Source organism: Nyctereutes procyonoides, unplaced genomic scaffold (genome assembly GCF_905146905.1).
Source record: "Nyctereutes procyonoides isolate TBG_1078 unplaced genomic scaffold, NYPRO_anot_genome, whole genome shotgun sequence".
Taxonomy (NCBI): domain Eukaryota; kingdom Metazoa; phylum Chordata; class Mammalia; order Carnivora; family Canidae; genus Nyctereutes; species Nyctereutes procyonoides.
This window is the reverse complement of record NW_026575046.1, coordinates 66,673,345-66,695,746: the sequence shown is the minus strand read 5'-3', so window position 1 is coordinate 66,695,746 and position 22,402 is coordinate 66,673,345. Positions and strand designations below refer to the sequence as shown.

Sequence of the window (22,402 nt, the reverse complement as noted above, 5' to 3'; positions counted from 1 at the left end):
CCAGAAAAGTAGAATGGACATTATCTCAGGATAGAGTCCTTGAGTAGATTAATGTTTCTAATCCCAACTACTGGCCTGCTCGGTGTGGGTGTGTGGACTCTGGGAATGGTTGGATTGTTGTGGGCTGACAAGCAGAAGGAATGCGGATGTGGGAGTTGGAGGACCCTGGGTTTGGACAGCAGTCTTCATCCTCTCTGACTGCCCGTGTCCCCACCTGCTAGGCTAGACCAGTACTGCTCCCGGGCAGGGCTGTGTGTGGGAAGGACATGAGGGACAGGAAGCATGGGGCTGGCCTATGACACATGTTAAACTAATGGGAGAACTCTGAGGGTCACTGTAGGCAGGGTCCTGTGATGTTCTCCATAGAGACCCTCAGATTTTGGTGCTCAAGGGCTTACTGGGCATTTGTCCCCTCTGTTTACAGAGGAGCCAGAGAGCTGGTTGTCTTGAGTCCCATGTGAGTTGCTATCAGAGCAGGGATGAGAGGCAACGATCCTCACTCCCAGCCCCAAACCTCTTCCCTGACCATGTCACCCTTTACCCGAGGGTCTTGATCCCTGTCGTCTGGTGGGTTGTGGGCCTCATTTCCTGAGGCTCCAGAAAGGCACCTGCTTTCCCTCCAGTGAACTGACTTCTTCTGAAATTGTCAGCTGTTTCTCGCCCTTGGTACCTGGCTATTTATTTAAACCCCTGCCCTCTAACCAGAGGGCTGGAAGTCTCCACTCAGTGCCCAATGGAGCCTGTAGCTGTCTGCCCAGAGCAGGCCGGGCAAGGATTTATCACCCACATCGGCTCTGTTTGCTTGGGAACATTCTAGGTACTGTCCACATTCTGCCCATCTGAAGTTTTCCTCCTGGGAGCCCACAGCTGTGGGATTCTGAAACCCTCGTCAGTATGTGGTACCTCAGATTCCTGGCCCGCAACCCCCCAGGTTCCCCAAATACTGAATTTCCCTTCCCCGGCCCCTGCCAGGTCCAGTGGGGAACTTAAACTTTAATAATTAGCAGTTAAGCAAACAGTTCCTGGAACTCGACGAGTGTGCTTCTTCCAGCAATAAAATGATTTCAGGGTCCCTGGCAGAGAAGAGTGGGAGCATTTGAGGTCCCTTCCCTGTTGTGGAAGAGAAAGGAGGGCTCGGGGTGCAGGAGCCTCTGTGCCTGTGGGCTTGCACGGTGAGGTTGGGGGCTGTTTTGAGCTTGTTGGTTGTTATAAAGACAACATCAGACCATAGTTTCAGCTCAGGGACACTTTATCCTGTTTGCCAAAGAACCTTCCATCATCCTATTTACCGGTCACGGCGTCTGCCGAGCAGAAGTGCCCGTGGCCATGTGCTGTTCCTACAGAGGTGGCCCAATGGCTCGCTGTCATTCTCTGGCCAGGTGATGGGTGGTGAGCATCATACTGAGTGTTGCTCTGTCTCTGGTGCAGACAATTTCTGTAGGCTGATGCATGGAATTAGGATTATTGACAACGTTGAAAGGTCAGATCTTACTTTTCTTTTAAATTATTTTGGAAAATTTCAAACAGAAGCCTTCAAACTTGGGAGAATAATTTCACAAACCTTTGTGTGCCTGCCTCCCAGCTTCTGGAATGACCAATCAGAGCTAGACTTAGTTCATCTAAAGCCTATCCAGCCCCAGCCCCACCCTCTGGATCATTTTGAATCAAATTCCAGGCCTCAGTTCCTTCCTCTGTCAGTATTTCAGTACATACCTTAAGGAGGAGGAAACCTTTTTAAAAAAGAGCATTATCAGCCATTATCGTCCCTAAAACCTAGAAGTTATTTCTTACCACTCAATACCTGGGCAGTGTTTAGATTTTCTCAGTGGTCTCACAAAGTCTTTGCAGTTGGATCAGTATCCAAACAAGAGCCACAGATCACATTTGGCTGGTGTGGCCCATGGAGTCTAGAACAGCTCTTCTCTTGACGCATAGCCCTGAGGTGATTGGGTTGCTCACTAGGCATCCTATAGTCTGGACCTGGCTAATTGCACCCCTGAGTTTTTTTTAAAGATTGTATTTATTTATTTATTCATGAGAGGCACAGAGAGAGAGACAGAGACACAGGCAGAGGGAGAAGCAGGCTCCATGCAGGGAACCCGACGTGGGACTCGATCCCGGGATGCCACGATCATGACCCGAGCCAAAGCCAGGCACTCATCCACCGTGTCACCCAGGCATCCCACATCCCTGGGTTTAACTGCGCTGTGCCACAGCTCCTGTGTTTCCTGTCAATGGGTAGAGCCAGAGGCTTGATCAGATCCAGCTTGGTATTTGGCTGGTATAGACACAGTGATGCTGTGTGCTGCCACAGGGGTACAGAAAACCCTGCAATCTCGCAGCTGCTGGCGTCCCTCCCTGGATCCTTTATTTCATTGAGGGTTTGCATAAATGGTGATATGTTGGCGCTCTCATTCCCTCTCCATTAATTCCAGAAAGGTACTTCCCTGAGGTGTGATGGAGGAAGGAAGGCAGGCACAGGGCTTGGTTTTTCATTTGACTTGCTCATGTTCAAAAGAGGTGTGGGAGGTGCTTCTCTAAAGCCCAGGGGGAGCGTGTTTGATGTGGTGAGCCCTGCGTCTCCTCCAGACTTGGATGGACTTGGGGTCTGTGAGGCGGGTCTGGGTGACCAGGGTGGGCTGGGGGAAGGAGGACACAGGGGCTCCCGAGGGGAAGCTGGGACTTGCTGGCAGCCAGTGCTGGAGGCCAGGGGACCCAGCCCCCACACCCAGCCCTAACTCAGAACCAGCGTGGGAGATGCCCCCAGCAGGCTGACTGTGCATTTTCACATCCCTGGTCTGGCTCCGTCCTTACTCCGTACCTGCGCCTGGTGAAGGGCAGGTTGTAACATCATTTTTGCATTTGAGGAAGGGGAGGTGCTGGGTTTGCCCAACAGCCCACAGCTGGTGGAGGCCAGAAGGAGAGCGGGACCCCAGAGTGTGACACCCAGATCGGGCCCTCTGTGCTTCCCCGGATAGAGGAGGCAGTTTCACTGCCCTCCCACCTCGAGCCCTTGCTGCTGTGGGAGAAAATGAGAACTAGAAGCCACAATCTGTGCCCCTTGTCTTCCCAGCCTGAGGAGGCCAGAGGTCAAGAGCACATCCCAGACTCGAGTCATAGGTAGAGATGGGGGGGATGGGACCCAATGTGCACACACATCTTCCACAGAGACAGGCCTTTCCTGGTAGGACAGTCTTGGCTCCTCTGTCTGCCTGGGCCCGTCCCAAGCTGCCTGGCCTCTGCGAGCTGCAGCCCAGGGTTGTGTCCTCCACTCTCTGGAGCGTCAGTGAGACTGGGCCAGGACCTGATCAACCCTGCGCGTGCGAGGGCACCAGCATGCTCAGGGCATTTAAAAAAAACACCTCAAAAGGGAAAAAGAAAGAGAAAGCTCTTTGAACTAGGCCACTCGGTGAGGTGGTGATAGAGGTGACAAGGTTGGGCCCAGGCTGAGGAGAATCTGGGATGGCCACCAGCTCACAGTGGTGACACCATCTGGTGGATTAGTTGTTTCCTGCTGGGCCTGGAGGGGGAAAATATTTGTGACACAAACCAAGGTCAGAGCTCCTGGAGGAAGGCCTGCTAGAGTCATTAATGCCAGGAGCCTTTCCCTTAGCCTTGGCTGGTGATGCTCATCCTTAGCGTTCTGTGTTTAAAACAGTCTGATGGGTCTCCCGTCTGTCCCTTCAGAAAGCGTTTGAAGAAAAACTGAGATAAACGTAGCCACACGAGAGAAATGAAATGTCCTTTGGTCTCAAATGGAGATTTTTTTTCCTAGACAATCTTGAACTTTGAGCAGTGCTTTTAGAGTTTTAGTCTCCTCTGGTCGTCAGAGTGGCTGGTAGGGAGATGTTGGTGGGGCTTTACTAGACCATTTTACTGAGGAAGACGCAGAGGCCCAATGACATCATGACCAGCTTGAGGCAGGACCAGAACTTACCTCCCAGCTCCTCGACCAGTGTTCCTTTTCTCTCTGACGGCCACAACCCAGGGGACCAGTTTTGTTGTGGTGGAAAAAGGAAGGGGCCAGTGAGGAAGCCAGGGGGCCTCTACTGCTCACGCCAGTCTGGCTTGGTGCAGAGTTGCCAAAGGTCAGAGATACAGCTCGGTGCCCCCAAAGGCTAAGGTTATTATTTTAAGAAAAATATAGAGTGAGACAGCGCTGGCTCTGAGCCCCAGGCGGGGTCCCTGTCAGTCTCTCCACAGCTCTGGCTAGGCCAAAGTCATTCCCTGGAGACCTCATTCCAGTAGGTAATGTGTCTCCAGGGCCTGCGTCATGCAATTAGAGCAGCCCTGGGGCTCTGTGAGCTGTCACATAAAATATGACGGGAGGAAAGGGTTGCTTCCCGCGGCTCTTTCACATCCAGCCCAAAATAGAGCTAGTGGGTGGACGAGTGGCTGTCAGAACAGTGTGTGTGTGTGTCTGTGTGTGCATACGTGTGTGCATGTGTGTTGTGTGTATGCATATATGCACACACGTGTGTATGTTGTGTGCCTGTGTTGTGCTCATGCACATCCATGCATATGTGTGCATACACGTGCATGTGTGCACGCATGTGTGTGCGTATGTTGTGTGCATGCTTGTGCATGCATATGTGTGTGTGCACGCATCTGTGTGTAGAGCACATGTTGTCAGTGGCTGAGACCTCTTGCTTTCCTCTCCTTCCCTTTGTGTGGCTGAGCTGAAACAATTTCCACCCTCCAGGGGGACCTTCTGGTTTATTCCACAGCAGACATCCACTGAGCACCTGCAGTGGGCCAGGCTTGTTTCTAAGTGTGCAGCATCAGGCTTGGGAGTCTCAGTGGCTGGGGGGGTATAGATCTCTGCCGCGGCACACCGCCCATCAGCGAGACCCTGCCTGTGTGCTCACTGCTGACCTTGTTAGGGTTGTGGTTGTCACCGGGGGTGCCTCTGTCTGCTGCTCATCTCTCTTCTGCTGTGCAAGGGCTCCTCTCTGGGACCCTGACTCCCAGGCCCTGCCTGGCACAAGTAGGGCTCTACAGACGTCTGTCTGGTGAGTGGATGAATGGACAGAAGGTTGAATAAGTCACCATATGATGAAACAGGAAAACTGACTCCTACCTTCCTTAGGCCTTTTTGTTCTTGGGCCACGTTGTTGGTCTGCCAGGAGAGGGCGATCTTGTCCAGCAACCAAAAATGCCCAGGGTCTGGGATGGAAACCCCGTGTTCTAGCCTTGGCTCTGCTAGTAACTGACTCCCCACACAACCCTGGGCGAATTGCTTTGGCCTGCGTGGGCCTTTTCTTGCCCATCTAGCACCTGAGGTCACTGATGCTCTCCACCTGGCTTGAAGGGTGGTGGTGAGCACAGCCTGGGCACCAGGTGAGGTGGGAGTGGGTGTCCGTGCGGTGGGTGGGGGTGCTGGGACACCTGGCTGGCTCACCGGGTTATGTGCTGGGGAGTGGGCTCCTGAGGCCCATGTCTTGGCACTGAATCCCAGAGCCTGGCCTACGGGTAAACAACATTTGTTGGATGAAAGGCACACAGAGAAGCCCGTGGTGCCAGCCTTAGTCCCTTCATGCTTTGAAAGTACTGAATGAGATGTGTTCTTTGGAAAACTGGTTACTTTTCTATGGGCCAAGGGCCATTTTCTCTCCTCTGTGGATGAGGTACAGAAAGCTTCCTTGTGCTGGAGGCCCCAGGACAGGCCCCAGGACAGGGTTTGCGGGGACTTGTAGGAAGCCCCTGGAAGCAGCTGGCACTGATTGGTTGGGTCTGACAAGGAGGGGGTGGCACTGCGCTTTGGGAAGGATGGTGAGGTCGGTGCTCCAGAGACTGGCCCTAGAGATTGGCCCCTCACCCCTAGAGACTGGCCATCTCCGAGGGCTGTCAGCTGCCTCCCCAGCTGTACGGCAGAGACCGCCGGGCCCTGCCCCTTCCTACTGAGCGGGTCAGGGAGAGGGCAGCAGGCAGGCTCCAGTAATGGGGGTGTCGTCTGGCTTGGACGGACTCACGCCCTGAGCCTGGCCTCACCTACTCTTCTTGTTTCTCTCCTTGGGTTCTCTTTCTGCACAGCCTGTGCTGCGTCCAGCTCTCCATGGGACCCTGGTGGGTTGGCTCACCTCTTTGACCTCAGTCTCCCCTTCTGGAAAGCAGAGGGTTGATCTGAGTAACCCCCGGCAGTCTGTGATGCAGGGCTTAACAGAAATGGGAGACAGAAGTATTAGTCACCAATTTGGCTAATATTTACCGTGTCCCTCCTAAGTGCCAGGCACTGTGCTAGTTCTGGAGATGCCTCATGAGCGCAACAGGGAAGTTCCTGCCCCCATGGATCCCACACTGCAGTGAGGGAGACACACAAGGAAAAATACAGAAGTCAAAGTCATGTCGTGTCACATCGAGATACATCTGTGGGGATAGCGAGATTGCAGTTTTACAAATGGTCTGGGTCAGGAAGGGGCTTGGTGAAAGGTAGCATTTGAACACGGACCTGAGGAGGCGAATGGGGGAGCCATGCTCACATCCAGATAGAGGGATACAGCATGTGCAAGGGCCCTGAGGTGGGGGGGCGGGCTTCCCGGTATGTTTGAGGGGCAGGGAGAGGCAGGAGAGGAGGTCAGAGGCTACAGAGGTCAGGGGTCAGGCAGGCGGGATGGGGCCCCGTCTGGGATTGCCCGGATGATTTCACAGACGTTGGCTTCTACTCTGAGTTCCAGTGGGGGCCTGTGCAGTGGGTTGAGCAGAGGAGCCAGGTTCTAGCAGGCTCCCTCTGGGGCTCTGTTGAGAATAGGCTGCACGAATTGGGGATGAGGGTGGCCTGGGAGGCGAGCCAGGGGCTGTCACTGAGGTGAGGTGGCTTGGCCTGAGGTGGTAAGAGGTGAGCGGCCTCTGGGAATGTTTGAAGTGGTTGACGAGATGCCCTGACTGGTTGGCTGTGGGGCTGAGGAAGGGCAAAGTCAGGGAGGAGGGCCGGGTTTTGGCCTGAGCAACGGGAAGGAGGGACATTCAGATGGGCAGACACGGGGGTGGGCAGGTTTGGGGAGAGTTCAGGAGGTTCTCCTGGGACGTGTTTTGTGAGTTTGAGGAGCTGGATCGATACCTACCGGGAGCCCTTAGGCAGGCAGTAGCACGTCATAGTCTGGATTCCCCAGGGGTGGAGGTACCATGTGGGGTCCCCAGTGTCCCGTCTGGAATCTAGATTCCAGATGGCATTGGAAGCATGAGACCTGCTGAGCCGGCCTGGGGGGGTCCGTGCTCATCCACCAGTCGGGTACCTGCCGCATACCTAGTCCGCGCCCTGGCGCTGACATCGGGGTGGTGGGGAGGTGGGAAGATGTAAACCTCCTTATAATCTGGGCCTGACCCCAGGCTTGTTTTCAAGACTGATCACTCTTTGGGGAGCAGAAGAGGCCGAGAAGAGGCTGGAGCACTCAGAGCAGGCTTCAGGAAAGCTGGGGCTCGGCCTGGGTCTGGAGGGACAAGTGGAGCAGAGCCTGACCTGGTGGAGGGGAAGGGCTTTCCAGGCAGGAGGAGGGCTGGGGGGAAGGGTATAGAGGCAAGAGTGAGGCAGGGTGTGGTTGAGCTTGACCGCGGCGAAAGGGCCCAGGGTGGTCAGCAAGCTGGGCACTTGGAATTTGTGTCTCACCTGGGGACTCTGACACCGGGCAGTAACTTAACCTTGTCTAGCCTCATCTGCAAACTGAGTGTCCCTCTTCTGCATAGGGTTGCCAGGAGAGCATGTTGGGATCTAACAGTCCTGGATGTGACATGCTCACTCTGGCACGTGGCATGTGCTAGGCCCTGGACACACCTGGGGAGGTGCATTAGCCCTGCCTCAGTGAGTCTCTTCCATGTGGCCAAGAAAGAGCAGCGCTTCCGGAGAGCCACCGCCGGCGATGCTCGGCCCACGTTGACGCCGGCTGACCGCAGGCTTCTCAAGCTGAAATGCCCAGCACCCTGGCCACCTTTCCTAGGCCTCTTCTATTTTAGGGCCCAGTCCCAATGGATGAGCAAGGCTTGTCCAGCTCCACCACAGCTAATGACAGCCTAGCCTGCCAGGCCATTTAAAAACAGCTCCACTATTTTTATCAACAGGAGGAGGCTGGCCTAGCCTCCTCCCCAGACAGTGCCCACATGGGGTGATTTTAAGGAAACCAGGGCCTTGATAGGAAGATGGGCCATCATCTCAAATCACAGACTATGATCATGCAGGATGTGTCCACGGAACCTTCTAGGGGGTGTCAGGTGTCACCTTTACTTGGGGTCCGAATTTAGAGATAATTCTATCCTACCTTGCCGGTAGGGCTCTGAAGGAATCACCCAGCCTCTCTGCCCTGAATATTCCTCAGACCCAGTCCTCTCTGGTGTCTCTGGGAGGAGCAGACCCCTGTCCCCATGGGAGCCGGGGCTTGGAGAGGACAAGGCTGAGGTGGTTGTGCTCTTGGGCCAGCCCCAGAGCTCTCACCTGCTGCGACCTTCATGGGCTGGGGGAGGGGGGTGGCGCAGACGACAACTGCAGAGCACCCAGAGTAGCTGGGCCAGGGGATTGAGACAGGGCGGGTAACTAGACCAGGATGGGCATCAAAGAGGCGGTGGTATTTGAGGTGGGGTGGGAAGAGGGAGGGAGGGGGCAGAAAGGTGATCTGAGGAGGGGAGGAAGGGGCCAAGAGTGGGTGTATCCAAGGTAGACTGACAGGAGAGGGGGCACAGAGGAGGAGGCAATCAGGGGGAGACTGGGGCCCAGGACAGGGTATGGAAGGCAAGCGAGGCCCTGATCCTACAGACAAAGGGGCCAGTGAGGGCTTCTAGCAGAGGTGAGGGTGGCAATGGCCCCATGGCTGCTGCAGGAGATGACTGGAGCAGGGCCAGGTGCCTCTTGTCTTAAGGATCAACCAAGCAGGTGCTCAAAAAAAAATTTTTTTTTTTGTTTGGAAATTAGGCAATGGACAAAAACAAAAGGTTTTACTGAGAGACAAAGTATGGCCAGTACACCACCACTCCGCTATCCCTAAGGAGGGCAATGCTGCCCTGCACGAGGCCCTTCCACCCCCTTCCCTTCCACTGCCTGCTTATTGAACAGTCTCCATCCCTGGAGCTTATTGAACATTTTTCTTGAAAGAAGGAGGGAATCTCCCCCACAGTTTGGCCAGGAAAGAGCCATTTTAAACTACTTTCAATTAGTGCTCAAGAAACATCCCGTGGACATGGGGCCTGTGCCCTCTTGGTCCTGGTGTTGTAGCTCTCCCTGCTGTTCCGTGGCTTGCTGTGACTCTTCGTGGTTTATAGGTGCTTCCTCGTACCTTCTGCACCTGAGCAGTCCTACCTCCGGGAACACAGGAGCTGAGAGTTTAAATGGCAGAACCAGGCCCAGAGCCCAGTCAGGGAGCCCTCCGACTGGGCCCCATCGCTACCCACCTTCCACCCCCGCCCCATCCCCAGTACCCTAGAGCCCCTTCTGGATGGTGTGGGTGGGCCAGCTGTGCAGGTTCCCTTGCACTTACTCAAACCCCAGGAAGGCTCTTACCTGAGGCAGAAGACAGAGGGGGGACCACGGGCCCTGCAGACAGTCCCAGTATGGCTCCTGGCTCTTGGGGCTGTGGGTCGTGTCATGTCGGGGGCAGTGGCCCAGAGGAGATGCACTGGGCTGAGGTGTGCCCATCCAGGTAGGCTTTCATCTGTAGCCTAGCTTGGGGTGGGGGCAGGAGTGGGGTCCTTCCTGGTTCTGGGAGGCCCAGGGCTGGCTGTTAGCCCTCCCGAGGATGTTCCAGGTGCCCGAGGGAGCAGCCCCTGTGCTCCGTCTTCTTCCTGGAGTACAGAGAGCTGCTAGGGGCCCAGATGGAGGCCTGGAGGGTGTGCGGTGAGAAGGGGCAAGTGTGAGGTGAAGTGTGGCGTTCCTTCTCCTGGGCTCCCCATCCGGGTGAGCTGCACGTCTGTGTTGGGTCAGAGGAGCATCTCGGGCATGGTGCAGGGACACCCGTGCAGCGGGGAAGCTGACTCTGTGCGTCTTGGGGTGCCTGTGATGTCCACACTGAGAAAGCCCCAAGAGGACCCCATCTAAATCCCTTTCCTCTTGAGCATTAGCTTCCTGTGAGCCTTCTATTAACTGGTCACTCCTACCCCTAAACGTTCAATGGTTCTCGGAAGCTAATGCCATGCTGCTGCACCCTGGCTGCACAGAGTCACCCCTGGCTGCACACAGTCTCCCCAGGAGCATCCCGTGTCTCACGGGCTCCCCTCTGATTGGTTTGGGCTGGGGCCTGGCATCTGTGTGCCGGGGTGGGAAGCCGGGCTAGGGCAGAGGGTGGGCTTCCTCAGCTGGCTGCCAGCCCAGGCCCCCTTCTTGTCTCTTCCCAGCCTCGTTATGGCCAGGCCAGCCCCTTCCAGGTCCCCGCCTGCTGGGCACCGTCCTCATGTCTGCACTGGCCCGTGGGCTGCTTGCTCTCTGCCCCCAAACCCCAGGCCCACACTGCCCCGCCAAATCCCACCCTCTCTGGGAAGCCTGTCTTTAATCATGTGGCAGTCTTTTATCTCTCTAGTGTGTCACCTGGCACCAGTCTCCTAGAAGGTGCCCAAGATGGCTTGTTAAAAAGATCGATGCCTCCCTCCTCATCCCAACACACCCCCCCCCTTTCTTCCTCAGCCACTGTATCCCTTGTTGATCCCTTGCCCTGGTGACCTTTCTAGGATCTATTCCAGCCTTGGGGGAGGAGGGCCAGGGCTGGAGGGCTGTATTCATTCACCCCCTCCTGCCCCTGCCCCTGAGCCATTTGAGAAAAGGGCAATGAAGTCAGTGAAGGACCAGTCGGGGTCAGAGGCCAAGATGGGGGTCCCCCTCCTGGCAGAGACACACCACCCTGCGTGTGAGCAGCTGGAAGCCTGGGAGCCCAGGCCGCGGGGGTGGTGGAGAGGCCGTGCTGTGCCCACAGTCGGAGCCCCGATGGCTTCGCCTTGCCATCCGCTGGGCTCCCCTGTAACCTGAGCCAGGGCGATGCCCTTGACTGTGCTGTCCCAATCCCTGCCTCATGTCCCGGCATCGTGCCGAGGGCAGTGGGGGTGTGAGCGTGTCGGTGTGTAGAGCGTGTGTGGTGTGTCCTTGCGTGTTGGGTGGGGAGGACCCCCCCAACTGCCACCCCGTGCCGTCCTGCAGGCGAGAGCGGCCAAATTGGAGCAGGAGGCCAGGAGGCTGCAGCTGCGCAGTCTGCAGTACCTGGAGCGTTACGTGTACCTGGTGCTCTTCAACGCTTACCTCCACCTGGAGAAGGCGGACTCCTGGCGGAGGCCCTTCAGCTCGTGGATGTGGGAGGTGAGAGGCGCAGGCTCCCGGTGGCCCGAGCGATCGTTTCTCTCCACAGGTGGCTTCCCCGACAAGGTCTTGTCTCGTTCAGCTGTGGGTGTCCAGCCTCGCGTCCGCACCTGGCCGGCGGCTGGGCAAAGTGGGATGAGTGGACGAAGGGAGAGGGGGGGTGTGGGGAGCAGTACGGGGCAGGGCGCCAGGCTGGGTCCTGCTCTGGGCACCCCCACCCCGGGACTGACGTTCTCTGGGTGCTTCCTGTGATCGCTGTGTTCACCCCTCACTGTGCCCTGCTAGGTACAAGGTGGCGTGGTGGCCTGGCCCCTGCCGCCTTCCAGCTATGACCTTGGATCAGCTGACCCTCAGCGCTAGGGGGGAGATCCTCTTGACTCTGTCAGCGCCACCTCCGAGCGATGTGATGGGGATTCCATGAGATACGTGGGGGGCCGTCTGCCAGGCCCCATGTGAGCAGGTCTGCCTCACGTGGAGGAGGCTGAGCACAGACCAGTGAGGCACTTGTCCTCGGTCAGGAGCAGAGCCAGGCACTCAGCTGCCAGCCCACCACATCTGGCCTGAGATGTGGCCTTTTGTTCCACTCCCACCCCACGTTGCCTCCCGGTTCTTCTAGTTCTCTGGCTCAGCTGGTGGTTACAGGGGCAGAGCTGCTGCCTTGGCACCTCCAGGTCAGGAGACAGGCCTCCTTCCTCCCTTGGCAGAGCGGCCTATAATTGCCCCTCCACCAGGATGCTGGCGTCTCCTGGCCTTGCCAGCCTGTCCTGATAGTTCTAATCTGCACTCAAGGCCGGAGTTAGCTCCTGTGGGGCAGGTGGGTGGGAGGGTGGGACTGGTGACCCCAGCCAGAGTGGGTAAGGAGGGGCACTGGGCCTAGGCAGTGTGCGGGTGGGGTCAGAGCTGCCAGGGAACAGAGGCGGGGCGGGGGGCCACTGCAGTGCCTGGCGCCTGCTGGGTGGTTTATAGTGAGGACCAGCCTTGAGGGTGGTCCTTGGGCAGATGAGTGTAGAGTCAGGAGGCCTGTTAGGGGATGGATCCCACCAAGGCCACATCGGGGCCATCCTGTTGGGCAGGCCTGGGCTGAGCTTCCTCTTTGGACCCCTGGGTATTGTGGGTTGCTTAGGACACTTATGCTTGGGTTCTGTTTGGAGAGTGGAAATTGGGGGAACCAGAGGCTGGGCAGGAGTGCGATGCCCTCCCCAGCTGAGCCTGGGTGGTGCATGTTGGGGGATGTCAAGGAAGGAGAGAGCTGGTTCAGCCAGGAGCATGGGCTCCAGCCTCAGGGGCTCTCAGTCCCTCCCTCCCGGGGATGAATGGAGGGTGGGGGTGAGGGTTGCCTTGGGACCTCTGGTCTGAGTGGAGCACATCCTCCCCATCTTCTAGGATGCTGGAGAGAGAAGGGGGCTGATTGTTGAATGGGTTACATCTAGTGCCAGGCCTGGGGCCACCGGGCAACAGGGCTGATGGAGAATGTCCAGGGAGCCCCAGCCTGCCTGCCTGGTCCCCAACTGCAACAGCCAGCCACAGGGCTCTTGCTGGCTTCCACGCCCATTCCACCTTCGCTAGCCCTCTGTGGGGTCCTGGCTGTAATGCTCAGAGCAGCCGGGCCTGCGACCCTGAGCATCTCAGTGGGAATACCCGGGCTTCATGGACACAGGGGTACTTGGCCTCCTGCACCACTCTTCTTCTTCCTTACTGTCTGCTGGGTGCTTTCTGGGCTTCTGGAGCCCTCCATCATCGTCCTGGGGCATAGACACTGTTGTCCCCGTTATAAAGAAGCTGAAGCTCCTGGTCACCAAAAGGCAAACTTGCTCAGGTCGCAGAGCTGGTGGAAGGCCGTGCAGGGCCCCAGGCTCACCTGTGTGTTCTGCAGCCCGATGAGGGGAAGAGGGTGTGGTGACGTGGCAGGGGGCAGGGTGACCTCTCTCCGAGAGTACCGCCCCCATCTCTGCTGTCTTCCCCCAGGTGGCATCAAAGGCCGGTGTCTACGAGATCCTCAATCAGCTGGGCTTCCCGGAGCTGGAGAGCGTGCAGGCCCAGCCCTTCTCCAGACTGCGCTGCAGGTGGCAGGAGCAGAGCCGCAGCCCCGAGCCCTCGGCTGCTGGAGACTTCCTGTAGGACGTGCTGCCCCAGGCCCTGCCGCCCCCTTTTACAGGGCCCCGTGCAGGCTGGGGGTGCACCAGGTGCTCTTCAGGGAGAGCGGTCCCAAGGAGCCCATTCCTCAGCTTCCCAGAGAGCCTGGGGTGGGGTGGGCACCCTTTATTAAAACCAGCTTTTTATAGGACAAGTAGCGCACAGTTATACTTGTAAACAGCAGCCGCGTGGACCTCTGGGAAGGCCTCGTGTGTGCCTTGCAGGCTGCAGACGGTTTCCAAGGAGCTCAGTGCCAGCCAAAGCTCTCACCATGTCCATGCACGCCCTCCTCTCCCGCCTCAGTGAGGTCCTCACAGCCTCGGGTGCAGAGCTGCTTTCCCCATCTTGTGTTCTCTTGCTGCCCTCCCCACTCAGCCTCTCCCCACTTGCTGCCTCAGCCCTGCCCTGGGGCCCCTGGCTCCCCAGTGAGTGGACAGGCTCTGGTGGATTTGTCACCTCACTGGCAGCTGTACCAGTTTCCTTGCCTCTCATGCCCTGTCTCCAACCTGGAGATTCCAAGAAGCACAACTACTGTCCTGCTGGGTCTGGTGGAGGCTCTGCCTCTCGTTCCCTTCCCCCTGTCCCTCCCTTGGGGCTGGCGGGACCGTGGAGGTCCCCAAGGAGCTAGAAGGGAAGAGTCCCTCTCGGGGGGAAGGCCCTTCTAGGTGGATGCAGCCCCGTGGAAGAGGCCTGCTCCATTTCCCTGGGAGCCAGGGCGGGAGGTGCAGAGAGAGCCCAAGCCCTCAGAGGCAGGTCCCTGTGCACGTCTTCCCTGCCCTGGAGCCCCGCTCGGCCCCAGGTCCCCCGCCGCTGCAGCAGGAGCCCCGAGGACTGCTGGGCGACCCCGAGTGAACAGTGGAGTATGTGAGTCTGCAGGCCAAGGGAAGTTCCAGGCCATTCTTGCTGAGGACCCCTGAGCTTCACTCCAGAGGGAGCAGAGGGGCCGAGGCATGGTGAGTGGGAAGCCTCAGGAGCAGCTCTGTCCCCACGGTGGGAAGGCTGCTGGGCCTTGAGTCTTGCGCTTCTTCCTCTGGGGCCCACTGTCCGCCAAAGCCCTGGGGGCTGTGGCCGGTGCAGAGGCCGCCCTCCTGGCCTGGCTCGTGGCGGCCCGGGAGCCCTCCCTGGGTGGGTGCGTGCACTTCTGCAGAAAAACAGGTGGGTGGACGTGTCTCTGGTCACGGGAGAAGAGGCCAGAGTTGTTCACATCTACCTACTATTGGAAAACATTTGGCCTTCTTGGCTGAAGTCTTCTGCAAAACTACTGTATGTTTGTTCACTACCTTTTCCCATTTGTTTTTGTTTTTATTTTTGCATCTATTAGAGAGTTTTCATTTCTTTGCAGACAAGGTCTAGATGAGGGGTCAGAGATTAGGCTGAACTGTGAGGGATCCTCTGTGTTCTCACGGGTGGCCCTGACTTTCAGCGGTGCTGGGACCACTGGCCGGTTGCTGCGCCTCTTTGCCTCAGTTTCCCCGTTTGTAAAATGGGAGAATAATACTTGCCTACCTACCTCACAGGGGTGTTGTGAGGATTCATTTGTGATTTTTTTTTTGTACAGAGCTTTTGAGCATTAAAAATGGCTAAATGTGAAGTGTGCCTGTCTGCTCTAATGTCTGTAGTACATTCTAGAACTGATGCTCCTTCAGAGTAATGGGTGGGCAAGGTGAGTTGAAAGCACCAGTTCTCAGAGAAGGTAGGTTTTTCCAGACATCCCTCTTTTTCTTCACATCCTTTATGTATGACTGTCTCACTCTGGATGCCCAGGGCTGAGCCTCTCCTTGAAGAAAGCCATGTAACAGGCTCATTCATGCTGAAGTGTGAAGGACTGTCGTGTTGTTCAGGGACATGGAGCAACATGGAAATTCAGGGGCTGTGACGGAGGGTGAACCTCAGGCTCTACTCCCTCCTCTCACTCTTGCAGGCTTTGCTTGGCCTCTTTTAGTCCCCAAATGCTTGGACACAATGGCATTGAGAGGTTGGTGTGTAAAGAGGCAGAGAGCACCGACCCCAGGCTCCTCTCCAAGCTCTCCCAGCGTTAGGGGAATAAGACCCCCTGGGTTGTATTTCCACGGTCAGCTGGAGGTGGTCAGAATGGAACCCAGAGCTCCATGTGCTAGGGTTGGTGATCTTTCCAGCCTGGGAGGGGAGGCCTCCTGGAGTTATTTCCCAGCACGACAGAGCCCAAGGATGCTCCACGTGGCTTCTGAATGGGAACGTAGAGATATGCAAACCGGCGTGTGTGCGTAGGTGTGCGTGGTGTTGGAGGGGACGCTTCTTGGCCCAGGGTCAGAGGGTCTGGGTAGGGATATAGCAGAGTAGATGCTGTGTTCACGGGTGTGTCCCCTCAGGCTCCCTGGGCCTGTCCAGCCCGTGGGAGGGCATCTGGCAGGTAGGTGGCAGTACTGGATCCCATGCCCGTAGCTCCTGTGGTCCAGGGCATCGGAAGCCTCTGTTAAATGAGTGAATACAAAATATAATAACTAAATGAGTGAATACACGTGAGACCTTAGAACAGCCCCTGACATGCCGTAAGCTTGCAGTCAGTTTTAGCCAACTTTGCAAAGTCTCCCTGCAGATCCTTTTGGGGTGCTCAGGAGTAGTCTCTCACTTATCCTGTGTCTGGTCATCGCTGTGGGGGCATCCCTACTGCTTCCGGAACTTCAGACATCACTGAGGCCCTCCCCTGCTCAAGTGCCCAGGTTAGGCGGTGTCATGTGGGACAGGGCCTGGGGTCTGCGTTTACTTGTAGTTGAGGAACCTGCCTAGGTCCCTTGGCTGAGCTGTCGCCCTATCCTCCCCCAGCCCCCTGAGGGCCCAGCACCTAGGCCAGCAGCCTCGATGTGCCCAGCTGCCACTCTCTTACCCTGTGTTCTTTCCCAAAGGCTTCTGAGTCTTCTGGGGACCTTGCCACATCAGTTTGCCCCTGGGCCCAGACCAGATGGGCCTTCCCTGGGACCCTACCCGACTTAGGGGCGTACCCGTGGGTGCTAATGAGCACATGCAGGCTTCTGTATCTAAGGGTGTAGGTTGGAGATGGCACGTAGGTGGGCTGTGGGCAGTGATTCAACTGGGCTGTGACAGGGACAGCCCCGCCTTCCAGGGCCTGTGGTATTTCGGGGAAGACAGTCAACAAGTCATCCACACTGGGTATGGCGAGAACTGAGATGGCGCAGGCTGCCTGTACACAGAGCAGTGAGTATGGTTCAAGGTCAGAGTTCAGCCCCGGGTCCTGGCTTCCATTGCTGTTGTCTGACAGAGCTTCTAGAACAAAGAAACACCAAGGGCATGGACCTTGGGGCCTGGAGTCAGGCCACCTCACCCCAGGACCCCCACAGCACAAATGATCAGCGTTCTTTCTGACCCTGCTTACTCTCCCTGCCTGGACCAGACTCCAGGAATTGGCCATATTCTGTGGAAGGGGGACCCCTCAGAGGGCCTTTGGCTTCTCTGCTCATCCCAAGAACCAGTTTAGGATGAGCTGGAAAAATGGAGCGCCCACCCAGATGTTACCTGGACAGGTCTTCCTTGCCAGGTCCAACCTCGGGTCCCCCAGCCTCACCCCCAGCAGAACCCGCACCATCAGATCTTCACATTGGTTTTACCTTACAATAGGCTGTTTATCTGTTTCTCACATAAGTAAGGCATGGTCAGCAGCCAGTTATGAAAATTCAACCAGTCTCTTTATCCCCCCAGCCCCTACCCCCGCCCCACCCTCTGGCTGTAGAAGCACACCCCTCTCTGCTCCGGCAGCCAGAATGCTTTCAAGCCTGCGTACCCTGACATTTGAGATTGTGGGTGAGTCACCTTGTCTCTCTGAGTCTCAAGTGTCCCCACTGTGAGACTGAAATACTTATTCTGTAGGGGAAGATCAAACCTGATGTAGGGGCCCAGTGCCGTGCCTTAGTGCAGGGGAGTTCCTGCAGGAACGGTCTCTGGTGAGTTTGTTAATATGAGACCCGGAGCAAAGGAGTCCGGCTGAGATGTCACCACAGTAGTGACGTGGACATGGGAGACTCCCTGGAAGTCGGGGAAGCTTGAGCCAGTAGGCGGGTAATGCTGGGGAGCCAGAGGCCCATGGGTGCCCCCAGTTCCCCCGGAGGCCGAGCTCCCCCCAGGTCTCCTTCCCTCCCGGAGGAGCCAGTTGGAGGGGACGAAGGCACTCCTCAGCGTCTCAGGTGGCTGTTAGGGAAGCCATGCTGACGTCTCTAACAACCAGCGCAGGTGTGGGGCAGCCTGGCCCAGAGGGAGCCGGCATCAGGGTGGATCCCTGGGTGAGCTGACCAGAGAGTGTTTCTTAAATTTGTTGACAGTTGGATGAGGGCAGACAACCCGGCTTCCAGAAAATTGCCCTGCCCTCCCTTCTCCAGGAGGGGCCACGGGTCGTATGGACTGTGGCCAGGACACCGCTCCTCTGTCTGCCTTGCGGATAAGAGGGGTGGAGAAGAGACGAGGACAGAAGGAGTCGATACCCCCAAATCTGCATGTGGCAGTGCAAACCTCCGATTATTTCTAAATAAAGTGAATACCCCATTTTAAAGGTTTTCAATATGCACCACCCGTGTGTGCTCTAGAAAGGTCCGTTTTGCTGTCCTTCGTGAGCATGCTGCTTCCCACTCTTGCCAGCACTGCTTGCTACACTTTTAAAAAGTTCTTGCCATTTTGTGGCTCAAAATAGAATCTCATAATTTTGTTTACTTTTGTGTTTCTTTTAATATGAACTTAATTTCGTGTGTATTGGCCACTTGTGTTTTTTATGAATTGTCTGTGTCCTTTGCTGACTTTTTTTGGGGGCGTTTGTCTTTTCCTTCTTGATTTATAAAGATGGTAATGCTTGCTTTCCCATATATGTTTCATTATTTTTAGCCTCACAATGTCATCAGACACATGCGTTCCCTTAGAGCCTGTCCCCTTCGTCCTTCTATGCCCTCAGCCTATTGGTTCTTAGATCAATAACCTTTGCTTATTTTATTAGGTTCTCTATGACTTAGTCAGGTGCTGTATTTGGCTTTGTTTATAGTCACATCCCATTTTATACTCCAACAAGACCCCAAGGTAGTTTTAGGATTCCTATTTTACAGATAGGGATACTGAGGCCCAGAGAGTGTCTGATTCCAGGCCCAGCTCATTTCAGAGGTGGGTGTCGGAGCTAGCAATATTGGGATTCTCTTTGGTAGTGGAATCCTCTGACATTTTCAAGGATTGGAATCCTTCTGGAGGAGTGCCCTAGCTCTCTCTGGTTGGGTGGGGCAGGCGTTGTGGGGGACAGATGATTTCTCTGAAAACCCTCCCTCAAGGTCTTGTGGTTCTCGGACTCGATGTTGTTCAAACCCGTATGTTCTTTCAAGAGGTTCCCCTCAACGCCCACAAGAAATGCTTGTTTCCTATGAGTCACAGTGACAGATTTTCTAAGACTTGGGCCTTTTAAGTCTGACTTCATATCTCCTCTTAGTGGATTCCTTCCTTTTCCTACCATCTGCTCACGTCACCCATGCGCAGAGCCTATGGGACAGCATGTCTACACTCTCCTGATGGAACTGTCATTCTCTTTGAACTACGTGAGGCCGTCTTCTGGGCTGAACTAAATACCACCGGTTTATGACAATACCCACTTCCCCCTTCTTACTCTGACATTTGAGGTCACTCACCTTTTTAACTTTTGCCAATCTGATGAGGAAAAAAGTAGTCTTATTTTTATGTTAATGTGGCTTTTCCAATTACTATTGAGATGGACCGTCTTTTCATATGTTTATTGGCCCTTTGAATTTATTCTCTTATGGGTTTATTTTTCCATCAGGTTGTCTTTCTTAGGTTAATAGGCCTAGGGACGCCTGGATGGCTTAGCGGTTCAGCATCTGCCTTCAGCTCGGGGTGTGGTCCTGAGGTCCAAGGATGAGTCCCACATCGCCCTCCCTGTGAGGAGCCTGCTTCTCCCTCTGCCTGTGTCTCTGCCTCTCTCTGTGTCTCATGAATAAATGAACAAAATCTTTTTAAAAAAGATTAATAGGTATAAATGTTTAATATGATCTATTTAGTTCATAGATAGGTAGTTGGCTAGATGTACAGCAAGTTCTTTGACCCAGTCTATCTGGTCTTAGTCACTATTTTATTTTAAAAATATTTTATTTATATGTTTGAGAGGGAGAGAGCACAGGTCAGGGAAGGGGTGGAAGGAGAGGGAGAAGCAGGTTTCCTGCTGAACAGGGAGCCTGATGCAGGCCTTGATCCCAGGACCCTGAGATCATGTCCTGAGCTAAAGGTAGATGCTTAACTGACTGAGCCACCCAGGCGCACCCTGGGCATATGCTCTCATTTCTCTTGGTTAGATACCTAGGAGGAGAGTGACGCACATGCCAGGTGTGTGTTAGACCTTTGAAGAGATTGCCACGCTGATGAGCAGTTTCATCTCCACCAACAGAGTGTGAGGGTTCTAGTACCTCTACATCTTTACCAACCTTGGTATCATCTGTATCTGTAACGTTAGCCGTTCTGAGAGGTATGTAGTGGATCTAGTCCCATCCCCACCCTCCGGTCACATTTTAAATGTATAACATTTCTAGTTCATTCTTTTTTGGGGTTGGATAAAGCCTCATCTCTTTGAAGATCTTGTTATCTGAAGGCTGATTTGGTTAGTCCTGGTTCCTTGGGTGTTCGTTCTTCAGTGAGTGGGGTGCTTGTCTTTCGTGTTGTTGGTTGTCCCCAGTGGCTGGTGAATTTTGGTTGTGCGCTCATCTTTGTCTTGAGATTTCAGACTAGCCTGATTGTAAGATCCGTGCCTACTTAGCACAGCCTGAACTGGCAACTCCAGGGGAGGGATGGGACATGCTGTTACCAGTGCAGGCCAGTGGCTGCCCTTCTGGCAGGGATGCCCCCTTGTGCTAGGTGTACTTCAGGGTGCTGCCCTCCGTGCCTTGCTCCCTGCTACTACATGGGGTAACCTCCACTGCTACCTTGACTTGATCCAGGCTACTTAGGGGGCCCAGGGTGAGTCAGACTCTCCAGATGCCTCTGCTGGAATGTTCCTAGCCATGCCACAATGGGGGCCCAGGCTTCATCCTGCTTCCTGGCTTGGCATCTCTGAGCTGGAAGCTTCCTTAAAGCAGGTTCATCCTCTCACAGAGGCCTAACCCACATGGTCTGTGGGCTTGCCCTCCCCCTTGCCTGACCCATCTCATGGGTCTTCTATCTTTCAGGGACTCGTCACAGTTTCCAACCGACTTCTTCTTACTCCAGAACTGGCATAGAATTTTAAAACTGTACACTATTTATGACATCTTAAGGACTTTGGGTTGGAAAAGGGAAATCAGAGCATATTTTTAATCTTAATTTTTAAATATAAATAGTTTATACTGTATGCCAGACCCTGTGGCTGTCAGGGTTCTGGCAGAGAATGAATGGTAGCCTTAGCTCGGATTGCCATGAGAATTTAATGCAAGGACAATTTACAGAGGTGTGCGCAGGTTAAGGGGACCAGCGAGGAATAGTGAGACTGCCAGGAGCTAGTATGGGGGCAAGTGGTAACCACCCCTGGACCTGTAAGAGATGGGGGCAGCATGCATTCCCTGAGCCTGCTGGAGGTATCTTCAGGGAAATCTGGGGACATTTTAACCCCCCAAATCAAGGACAAATTCGTGGAGTGGGGGTTAATGACAGGTTTTCAAGTAGACAAAGGGGTTGTAACACACTGTCCAGGTCCTTATTTTGTTCCTTTGTCCTCGACTGAAAATGTCAATGTGGACAAATGTCCTTTGTCCTCTGGAAGCCTCGCTTTGCTCCATCTACCCAAAGAAGCAGCTGCTTAGAGCTTGTGTCCTAGAAGCTGCAGACAGTTCTGAAAGGCACCTGCTGGAGCGGCCTGGGCACAGGCTCTGCTGGGTGCCTGGGTGGTGTTTCTAGCAAGGTGGGTGGGGGTGGCGGTTTCCCCGGCTTTCCAGAGGGGAACGAACACAGGTGTGTTTATGCATTTCCCAGAGGGAGGTTATGTCCTTGTGCATTGGGTTCAATTTCCTCTTAAGGGTTTTGGGAGAGAATCTGAAGAATGTGGGCTCTGAGTGGCCCAAGCAACCTGATGCATCTAACCCCCTTGGATGGGAAACCCTGGTGGGGGAGGGAGGTTGGGGGGGTTATGAAAGCTCCAGGGAGAGGAGGAGCTGGCCATGTGTAATGACCCCACTCCCTTGTGGTTGCCAGGGTCCCTCCCTCCCTCCTGCATGCGGCTACTGCAGTCTAGACAGGCCCTGGTCTGTCCTGCCTGCGACTCCCTGTCAAGTCAGCATCAGCACACTGGCTGGTTCTCTTCTGCTAGGCCCCTTCTCTCCTTGGCTGAGGACCTGGCTTCCTACAGAGGTTTTTCCAGGGCAGGTTTGCTGAGGAGGGAGCAGGTCTCTGGGAGGGGAGGGGAGAGCAGTGGGCTGAGGACCTGGATCCTTCTGTCTCCATGAGTGTGCAGCGTCTCCATGGGTGAGTCCTCAGCTGACAGGTGCTATTGTGCACCTAATATGTGCCCGATCAATTGCTTCAGTGGCCCCAGCCTCAGTCTCTGCATCTCTAAAATGGAGTTGCTAACGCTCCCCTGCCCCAGATGCTCTCCTTGAGCTCCAGCAGGATTCCCCAATTGTCTGTGGAACCAGAGGCAGTATGGGCATCCGCCCATAAGCGGGGTCCCTTTCTGATGCTGCTGTACTCAGCATGTTTGTAGGCGCCACCACGTTAGTCCCTTCCCACGGAAGCACACGTGCGATTTAGCTGTTAGTCTGTCCAGGTGATGCACGGTGGGCTGGGTAGTTGCTGGAGAAGCCAGTTGTCCCAGGTCACTTAGCAAGTAAGGGTGTAGCCCGCCATACACATCTGGTCTGGGAGGGCTTGGGGAATGCTCTTCCCTCCCGATGGTACCCATAAAGGCCCTTTTGCCCAGTTTGATTGATAAAACAAAGACCATAAACAAATTTTTTTTTTACTAGTTGGGGGGACATATTAGGGAAGAAATGACCATGATGTCTATATCACTGAACT

At 55.2% G+C, this 22,402-nt stretch overlaps 1 protein-coding gene across 3 annotated transcripts in view; it reads left to right on the top strand.

The window, feature by feature from the left end:
* Positions 1-14,984, top strand: part of PALD1 (phosphatase domain containing paladin 1) — a 77,218-nt gene extending 62,234 nt beyond the window's left edge. For all 3 annotated transcript variants that reach the window (XM_055325725.1, XM_055325726.1, XM_055325724.1), the window contains exons 19-20: positions 11,105-11,260; positions 13,226-14,984. In XM_055325725.1, the coding sequence (XP_055181700.1) occupies positions 11,105-11,260; positions 13,226-13,378 (309 nt within the window). In that variant the 3' untranslated portion in view covers positions 13,379-14,984. The remainder of the gene's footprint in view (positions 1-11,104; positions 11,261-13,225) is intronic.
* Positions 14,985-22,402: the final 7,418 nt, after the last annotated feature.